General features: G+C 59.4%; 2 protein-coding genes across 2 annotated transcripts in view; both read right to left on the minus strand.

The window, feature by feature from the left end:
* SIVA1 (SIVA1, apoptosis-inducing factor) overlaps nt 1–173 on the minus strand; it is a 5590-nt gene extending 5417 nt beyond the window's left edge. Inside the window, exon 1 of the mRNA XM_006902691.1 lies at nt 56–173. Within this exon, the coding sequence (XP_006902753.1) occupies nt 56–173 (118 nt within the window). The remainder of the gene's footprint in view (nt 1–55) is intronic.
* A 3635-nt stretch (nt 174–3808) lies between these two features.
* Nucleotides 3809–9853, minus strand: part of ADSSL1 (adenylosuccinate synthase like 1) — a 20249-nt gene continuing 14204 nt past the window's right edge. The window contains exons 8-13 of the mRNA XM_006902692.1: nt 8334–8460; nt 7239–7393; nt 6512–6636; nt 5565–5662; nt 4514–4663; nt 3809–3861 (exon numbers count right to left, since the gene is read on the minus strand). Of these exons, the coding sequence (XP_006902754.1) occupies nt 3809–3861; nt 4514–4663; nt 5565–5662; nt 6512–6636; nt 7239–7393; nt 8334–8460 (708 nt within the window). The remainder of the gene's footprint in view (nt 3862–4513; nt 4664–5564; nt 5663–6511; nt 6637–7238; nt 7394–8333; nt 8461–9853) is intronic.

Genomic DNA, 9853 nt, shown 5'->3' on the forward strand with positions numbered 1-9853 from the left:
CCAGCCGCCACTCGAGGCCACTCGCCCACCGGGCAGCCCGCCCCGCCCGGCTCACCAAAGACCTCTCGGGCCTGGCGCTCGCCGGACACGCCGCGGCTCAGCTCCTTCGGACCCACGTGAACCTTGAGCTGCAGCGGGGCCGCGTCCCCGAAGGGGCAGCCCCGCTTGGGCATGGCCGCCGACGAGGGACGCCCCTCGGCCAACGCGCGCCTCGCCGCTCGACCAGCGACGTCACAGGCGTACGCCAATCCTGGGCCGTTAGGGGGCGGGGCTAGTGGCGGCGCAGCGCAGGATAGGTCAGGGCGAGCGCAGAGGGCGGGACATGGGACGCGCGGCGCGCGGGCGACGGACGGCGGCGAGGGCAAGGCCCGGAGGGAGGTCGAGGGGCGGGGAAAGCTAGCCGTGGGGCGGGATAGGCTGTCGTGGGAAAAGGGCGGGCCTAGTGGGTGGCGTGGCCCGAGATAGGCTGGGGCAGATTCCTTTACGACGCAGCGTGGCGCGAGGTCAGGGGCGGGGCCCCAGGGGCGCGGGAAGGGCTTGGGATTTCCGTAGTTTCCGGGCTTCTTTTACCCCCTGCCTCCGGTTAAGAGGCCGCTCCTCCCTGGAGGTTCGAATCCACCAGGGGCTCGGGAAAAAGTCTCCTTCTGGACGATTTACAGCCGCCAAAGCCCGCTGGCGGGTCAGCTATAAACCGAGTCAAGGTTCCTACTTGGCGACAATGAGACTGAGTTTTGAGCATCCTCGAGATTGGCTCTATCCCCTCGTTTAAATGCCCAAAGTGTGAAGAAAATCCACTTTGCATTTGTAAACAAGCACGCAGGTGCACGTGCTGGAGCACAGCCCAGTGAGAGCACGTGACACGTGTCCTCTGTCACTGGCTGGGTGGCTGCTCCCTCCCCTCCTCCTCTGCCAGCCTTCCTGATGATGCTTGATTCCAGGTGGGCAGCTGAGCCCAAGGCTGGAGGGTTGAGTTCATCCCACCATGTCTGAAAGCGGCCTGGTGGGCTTCAGAGGAAACCCCCACTTAGCCCGATGGAGTACGCAGTGAGCAGCCGCGTCCCCAACCTGCCTGTGGAGTCCCCGACCACGTGCACCTGGGAGGACCTGCTGGTCCACTTCCGATCTCCTGTCCTGAACCCGAACTCCCTACCCGGAGACCCTGGGGGACAGCCACCACCACGACTGGGTGTGTTGTGCCTGGAGCAGGGATTTGGGCCTCCAGGCCTGAGATGACCACACAGTGCTGGCATGGTGGCCCTTAGGTGTCATGGTGGATGGAGCGGAGGCAGAGTTCTGAGGTGGTCGTGAGCTGTTAGCCAGGAGGTCAGTAGGTCAGGTTTGTATAGCAGCTCCTTGAAACAAAGACCACCGCTGGCAATCCCGAGGGCGGCTCCCCACTGTCACGCTGTCACAGGGGAGACACTCCAGGGGTGACACAGGGAAGGTAGGCTGCCAGGGGGTCACCTTCAAGCCGGGATCTGAGAACCTGAAGCCTCCAACAGGACTGATGTGACCCTGGGTTGGACCTAAGGAAGTCCATTCCTGTTCTTCAGAGACCCCGCCTGTGACATCTGAGTTCCAGCTCCTGTCGGTGACACCAGTGCCACAGAAGACCCTTGGAGCCACAGTGCAAGCCCACAGCTTACTCCCAGCAGCTCCTGAGTGGAGTCCCTGCATGGCACAAGTGGTGGAGCTCTGCTGCTGACCAAAAGGCTCATGGTTCAGGGCCACCATCAGGGGCCTCAGAAGAAAGGCGCTTCTGAAAACGCAGTCTTCAAAGATGCCCGGCCGCCCAGCTCTGCCCTGGCCACACTCAGCTCCGTGACACTCCACTCTACGGGCAGGGGGAGGCCGCAGTGTCCATACCACCCCACAGCGGGCCAGTGGCCGGTTTGCCTCCCCTTCCGCGACAGTGTTTGCTGCAGATCTCACCTTTGGCATCATACCCCCTGGAGGGGCCCTCTGTCATCTATGTTAAAACCCAGTGTGTTGCCATGAAATTGATTCTGACTTGATGACCCCACATCACAGGTCACCTTAGGGCCACCTTCCAGAGCACATGGACAGGCCTCGGCATGGCTGAGGACCTAAGCCGCCAGCCTGCAGGGCAGAAGTCCAGCACAGCCAGGGCCTCCACTGATGTCAGGGAACAAAGTGTCTTCTGGGCTTCACTCCACCCCCAACTGTCTCACAAGTCAGTGAAGGTCCCGGAGAGACACAACTATAGTTGGAGGAGATAACACTGGTGCAGGGATGTCCCTCGGCCGCCCTCTACAGCACTGACCCTTTCCTCTGAGGCCCAGGCCTGAGAACTGACCCAGTCAATCCATCCCCTGTACACAGACAGCTTCCTCAGGGGGTGAACAGCCAGACAGAAGCCTGAGGGAACTTTATAGCCATGGGGCTCACTGGGGAGCAACCATCTGAAAACTGACCTGCTTTGGCATCAAGATGTCTGGATTAAACTGGAAAATTCTGGTCCTTTCCAGAGCCACCTTTCCTCTCTGGAATGAAAAGGCATGTGACTCCAAGTGACTGGAGAGAATTTCTGCAGCTGTTCTGACAGAATGCCACAAGCTGGTGGCTGACTCCTTGACACACTGCCTTGTGCCCTCGGGCCTGGGGCCGCATGCTCCCTGCTCTGAGGACCCTGCCTAGCCCCCCAGTTCCTGGAAGTCCTGGCTGATTCTCAGCCTATCAAAGCCTCTGCTCACATGGCACCTCCTGCTCTGCTCCTATCAGAAGCCCCACTCTGGCACAACACTCCCTGCCAGTGAGTGTCCTACATGGTGGCTGGAGTGGTGCTGGATCGCTAGAAGCTGTACCACCAGTATTTCAAATACCAGCAGGGTCACTCATGGTGGACCTTCCAGACTAAAGGTTCAGGGGAACTTCCAGACTGACTAGTGAGAAAGGCCTGGCAACTGACTTCTGACTCTCAGCCAGTGAAAATCTATGAACCTCAAAGTGCTGCTCATGAAGGGACTGTGGACCTCAGAGCTCTGCCCACAGGACACAGTGGACTTCACATTGTCCACAAGGCCATGGTGGACCTCAGAGCACTGCCCACAAGTGGATCTCAGAGCATTTTCCACAAGGCCACAGTGGACCTCAGTGCGCTGACCATGAGGGCACAGCGGACCTCACAGAGTGCTGTCCATGAGGGGACTGTGGACCTCAGAGCACTGCCCGTGAGGACACAGTAGACCTCACGGAGTGCTGCCCACGAGGGGACAGTGGCCAAGGCAGACGGGTGGGGGAATACCTTGACTTTCATTCTGTGGGGTCACATGAGTCACAGTGGCCACATCACCCACACACAAGATGACCCCATAAACCCAGCGGTCAGTCAGAATGAGACTGTCCAGGGATAGGGAAGCAGGGGCTTGAGGACATGGTTTTGCGTTCCAGAGTGGAGTGAGTGGACATGCACTATCAACTGGGTTCTCATTCCTTTCCTTCTAGAACAAACAGCCACAGAGCCAGGTGAGCGGCAGTGCTGGCCTGTGTCCCAGATGCAAGGATAAGCCCCCAAGAAGACAGAAGTGGCCACGTCAGCTGTGACTTTATTATGGCCTCCAGGGACATGTGGCACCCCTACGCCACGAGAAGGTGTCCCACGCACAGCACTCTGCCCCCTCTCACAGCTCCCAGGTGTTGCACACCCCCCTCACAGGAAAGAACCACCCAACACAAGAGTCCAGGAAGCCGTCAGGTGTGTTTGTTAACCGCTTGGTCCAGTGGTCCATCTTGCAGGTCTCTCTGGGTTGGGCTGCTGTGTGGCCTCCTGGGACTGGTCAGGGTCTGGCTAGAACAGCTGGATCATGGACTCGCGGGACTTGCCGACCCCGACCCACTTGACTGCAAAGGAGAGATGTGAGTTAGGACACATGGACGTGGTGTCCACCAAGCAACTTACCATCCAATGACGCATTATGACCAGCCCATAGGGGAGCAAGTCATGTTTCCATAATGTTCAGAGCCGTGGGGAAAGGTGGTTCCAACCCATCAGGCCCTGGAGAAGAGAGGCCACCTGCTTCCAAGCACGGCCTGGGCCCTGCCCTACAGCCACCACCCTGCCCTACAGCCCCCACAAAGTGGAATCAGCTTCTGCTTCTCGGGACAGAAACCCTTCAGAAAGTGCCCAGAAGAGGACCACTGCTGTCCAATCTGCTCCGCCTCTGGGCTCTTGATATGATGGGCTGGTGGATTTGAACTGCCGACCTTCTTGCGGAGACACCCCCTCACACAGGGTGCCACAAAGTACAGTGCAGGCTGCCGTGCCACCAACATTACTACATGTAGCTGCTAACCAAAAACAGCGCGAGGCCACCCAGAGACACCTCGCGGGAGCCACTCTGAAAACCCTGTGGTCGCCAGGGACATCACTCAGGGAACAGGGTTCAGCGTGGTGTTCAGCGCGGACTGGTGTCAGCATGGAGGCCCCTTTCTTACGTCCAGCAGAGCCTCCCGCCCGCAGGGCCCCTGGCCAACATGAGGGGGGTACACCCACCTGCGACCCCAAGGTGGGTCTCCACAAACCGGATGTAGTTCTGGGCCTGGGGCGGGAGGTCCTCCCACTTTCTGGCAGCCGTGGTGTCAGCTTTCCACCCGGGCAGTGTTTCGTACTCCACCTCCACCTTCTGCAGGATCTCCTGGTTGGCTGGGGGAGAGGAATACACACAGGGCACTTGGGGGCCCAGCCTTCCTTCCACCAAGAACTACAGGCTTGGGGAGGGCCTGGGTGCCTTGCTGGGTGGGGCCGGCAGGGACAGCAGGTCCTCTTCCAGACCTGGGGACACGCCCACCCTAGTGAGTAGCTCATAAAGCTCTGCCAGTGCTTCCCTGGTGACCAAGCCTAGGGCCTCCATGAGGACAGTGCAGGGCGCACCCCTCGCATGTGGTCACTGCAATGCCCCCACTGTGGACGATGCTGGAACAGCCCACTGCTGATCCTGTGGCCTCGGCCACTGCAGCTCTGCACTCTCAGCAAGGTCACTCCCCAAAGTCACTGGATACAATCTAGACCACGTCTGTCCCAGGAGCAGGCAGTGGGCAGCTGGCCCTGGCCGAGATCCCAGGACATCACCAGAAGGATGAGTGAGAAAATCAAAGCCTCAGCCTACGCTGCACAAGCCCATCTGGAGAGCGCATGCCTCCTCAGGACCTTATGCTCACAGCAGCCCCAGGTGGTGTAAATGACACCCAAGAGGCCAGGGGTTCAAGTCCACTCCAAGGTGATTCAGAAAAGAGGCCTGGCCATCGCCTTTCTGAAAACGCTATGGTGGCAGTGCCACCCAGACAGGCCCAATCAGGGTCAGCTCAGCACACCTCATTTCTCAGGGCCTCCAAAACTGCCTACCATTCAATGCTTGGGATGTGGCGTTGGACCCAAACTGTCAACTCCTGAGAGGCCTGCCTCCCCAGGCAGCTGAGTGTCCCACCTGGCGGTCAGCACTTGTGGCCCTTGATGGACCAGCACTGGCTGTTTTTCTCCTGGTCGCTGTGCACAATGTCCTCACCCCAGGCACTGCCCACTGAGGGACCCCAGCTTTGTGACACACCTGGGAAATACGGGATCCGCTTCCCACTGAGCTTGTAAGAGACGCCAACCTTGATCTCGTCCAGCACATCCAGGATGTCCAGCTTGGTCAGTGCCAGCCTGTCCGGCAGCCAGAGGCAGGTAAGCGTGGTTGCCTGGCCTGGAGGCTGGGCCCTCTGGCTCTCCCACCCCTGTCCCTCTGTATCGTTCAGGTCGAGAATACAGGAGGGGGAACAGATGGCACAGGGCAAAAGTGGACTGGGGCACGTGGCCCTGAAGGGGTCACACTGAGTGGTCACAAAGTCTACTCCCAGTGCTGAGGACTCCACAGCGGGTGGAACTAGGAGTGGGTGCAGCTTTCCAGAGATAAGTGAGTCCCAACCCCGTCTGACCCTGGGCTTTGTTGCTGTCTGAGTGCCCTCCATGCCAGCTGTCTGCTGACCTCACCTGCAGGTGAACAGGGCCATTGTGCATGATGGCACATCTGGGGATGGGGACAGTGCATCTGGGGACAAGACACCTGGGGTGGGGCAGGACACCTAGGGGGGTGGGGACACTGCATTGGGGACAGGACAACCAGGGGTGGGGTAGAACACGGGGGGGGGGGGTAGGGATAGAGCATCAAGGGAAAGGACACCTGAGTGTGGGGACAGGACACCTGGGGGTGTGGGCAGGATACCCGGGGTGGGGTAGGGATAGAGCATCAAGGGACAGAACACCCAGGGGTGGGGACAGGACACCTGGGGTGGGGAAAGCGCATCCAGGGACAGGACAACCAGGGTGGGGACAGCACACCCAGGGGTGGAGATAACATGTTGGGGCCACACCTGGAGTTGGGGGCAGTGATTTTGGGAAGGGATAACTGGGGAGGGGAATAGTGCATTTGGAGACCACACTGGGGAACAAGGACTGGGGACCACACCTGGGGACAAGGGCTATGCGCCTAGGGACAGCCCCTGGAGCACTCACGCGGTGAAGCCATTGACCATGTGGGCATATCGGAGGATCATGAGGTCCAGCCAGCCACAGCGCCTCTTCCTGCCCGTGGTCACGCCCCACTCATGGCCGCGGTTCTGCAGCAGGTCCCCAATCTCCTGTGTGGAGGACGGGCAGCAGGAGGCAGACAGCTCCTGGGTCACCCCAGCCCAGCTCCTCCCTCAGTTAGCTGCTCTCACACTCCTGTGCCTCTGGGTCCTGGCAATACTGGCTGGTCCCAGCTTGACCTGGCCTGGGAGCTGTGGGAGCAGCCTCGCCAGCTCGTGGGGTGCCTGTGGCTTCCTGCCCGCCCTCCCCCACCCTGTACATCTGTTGCCTCTCTGCATGTGGGACAAAGGCCAAGACCCCATCTCAGGTCAACACATGAGGGGGGACATTGCATAGGCACAAAGGCACATGCCCCTGCCACAGGAGGGTGACCTCTGTGTAGGGACAAGGGGCTCTATCCCATCACAGGCCCATCAGTAAGGCTTAACCATTCTGCACCAGGGCGAGAGTTGTGTCCCTGTCACAAGTCCACACGTGAGGGTCTCTGTCACAGGAGGGTGACCTCTCTGCATGGGGACAAGGGCCAGTGTCCTCATCACAGGCTCACGGGTGAGGATGCCAGGGAAGCCAGCGGCCCTCAGTGGCTGGAGACTGTGGGTTCTCCATAACCTGGAGTGGGCAGCCTGGTCTGCACCCCGTGGCCAGCACTCACATTGGTCTGCTCAGTGGGAAATGCTCCGATGCCCACTCTTGTGGTGTACGCCTTCACCACACCATAGACTTCACCGATGTTCTGGGGGGGCACCCCCAGGCCTGTGCACACACCCCCTACAGTGCAGTTGGAAGACGTCACAAATGGGTAGGTTCCTGAAAGATGGCCAGGCCACAGGAGGCTCTCAGGGGAGGGTGGCAACCGTGTCCCACTCCTGTGGTAGGGCCTGTCGTGAGGGGTGTCCTGGGGCACTGGGAGGGACCATGGCAGCTCACAGAGAATTCCGGGGCAAGGGGAAGTGCAGGGGTATACTGTCTGGAAGGGGTGCTCCACACTGAAGTGGCAGGTAGGCAGGCCTGGAGTCAGTGCCTGGGATGTGGGGGCCTGGCCGGCTCTCAGCGCCTCATGGCCACCTGCCTGTGGTCCTCTCACCCAGCCCTGCTCCACCCTCAGAAGTCAGGACAAGGGGCACTGGAAGCTTATTATGGCCAAAGAGACTCCACAAGCTGGACACTGGCCCATCCCCTCCCATTCAACCTGGTGTCCAGTCTGCCCTCCCCAACATACAAGGGTCAGCCCCATGGGGAGCAGTCAGCCTGTCTGTCAGAACATAGGGGGTCAGGGTCAGCCTTGTGGGGAGTGGTCAGCCCATCCCCCGGCACATAGGGATCGGAGTCAGTTCTGCAGAGAATGGTTAGCCGGGGTCAGTCTCATGGAGAGTGACCATCCTGTCCCTCCAACACACAGGGCTTGGGGTCAGCCCCAAAGGGAGCAGTCAGTCTGTACCCCCAACACACAGGGATCAGGGACTGCCCTATGGGGGGAACAGTCAGCCTGTCCTCTGGCACACAGGGGTCAGCCCTGTGGGGAGTGGTCAGCCGGTCTCCCAGCACATGGGTCAGGATCAACCCCATGGGAAACAGTCATCAGTCTGTCCTCCCCAGAGCACAAGGGTCAGGGTCAGCTGTGGGGAGCAGTTAGACTGTTCCTCTGGTAAACAGTGGTCAGCTGGGGTCCACCCCAGGAGGAGCAGTCAGACTGCAGCCCCAGCACACACAGGTTGGGGTCAGCCCCATGGGGAGTCGTCAGCTGCACCGAAGTCGATGTCCAGGAGGGCTGCATTGGCTCCCTCTACCAAGATCTTCTTTGGGGGGCCGTGCAAAGCCTCGTACATGAAGTACACCCCATCACGCACCATGGGCCGGATCCGTTCTGCAAAACCCTGTGGGAAGGCAGAAGAGGAGGGTCTTAGCCACAGCCCACCAGGCCAGTCTTTCACAATCTTCTAGAACCTCCCTTTCACTGTTTGTACAGACTCCTGCAACCTTGCGGAAACTGTGATCCCCTCTGAGTCTTCCTGTGAGGTTCAGGGAGGATTTCTGGGGATGCTGATCTGATTGGATGGGTGAGCAGAATGTTCTGGAAACATGTTAGTCGCTTTTGTATTTCTTGTGGTGCCTGGGGAACGGCCTGAGGTGTCACATCCTCCCGGAGCCCTGTGATCCTCACCCATGTTTCCATGGACAGGAAGGTCAGTGTGGGTTGTGGCTGTCACCATATGCACCTTCACATAGGCTCATGGGCAACTGTCCCCAGTGAGGTGCACAGAGGACTCAGGGACATGAGCCCCTCATCCCCGAGACATGAGACCCCGTTCCCTCATCCTCCGAGATGTGAGACCCCCCCGTACCTTTGTCCTCCCAAGATGTGAGACCCCTGTTCCCTTGTCCTCCTAAGATGTGAGACCCCCCGTTTCCTCATCTCCTCGAGATGTGAGACCCCCCATACCCTCATCCCCGAGACATGAGACCCCTGTTCCCTCTTCCGAGACGTGAGACCCCTGTTCCTTCATCCCCCTGAGATGTGAGACCCCCGTTCCCTCCTCCCCTCCCCGAGACATGAGACCCATTCCCTCCTCCCCGTGAGATGTGAGACCCCCCGTTCCTTCATCCCCCTGAGATGAGACCCCTGTTCTCTTGTCCCCTTGAGACTGAAGACCTCTCTGTTCCCTCCTCCCTCTGAGAAGTGAGACACCTCTTCCCTCATCCCCATGAGAAGACCACCCTGGGCACTACTGCCTCTGGACTCACAGGGTAGGGGGCTCTGGCCCAAGAAGCAAAAATTTAAAGTAACACATAATCAAACCAGCTTCTGTGGACTCAATTGTCCTCTCAGCCCATGAGCCAGAGCAGAGACTCCCACTGAGTGTCCAGGGTGAGTTTCTGGGGAAAGACCACCAGCCATTTCCTTGGAGGCACCTCAGGTGAACCCACCAACCATCAGGCAACAGCTGGGCCCTTCCATCATTTGCACCACCAGGAGTTCCCCAGGAAGGCTGCCCCACCTCCAGTAGGGTCTGTTGTAACTCACCACCTTCCTCCCCACACAGGAGGGCCTGTCTTAGCTGACCACCCGCACACACACACACACACACACACACACGAGGGCCTGTAATAGCTAATCTTACACACACACACACACACACAGAGGAGGGTCTGTCATAGCTGATCTTACACACACACACAGAGGAGGGCTTGTCATAGCTGATCTTACACACACACACAGAGGAGGGCCTGTCATAGCTGATCTTACACACACACACACACACGAGGGCC

This window comes from Elephantulus edwardii, unplaced genomic scaffold (genome assembly GCF_000299155.1).
Source record: "Elephantulus edwardii isolate Elephantulus edwardi_28Jun2011 unplaced genomic scaffold, EleEdw1.0 scaffold00440, whole genome shotgun sequence".
In the NCBI taxonomy this organism is placed as follows: Eukaryota; Metazoa; Chordata; class Mammalia; order Macroscelidea; family Macroscelididae; genus Elephantulus; species Elephantulus edwardii.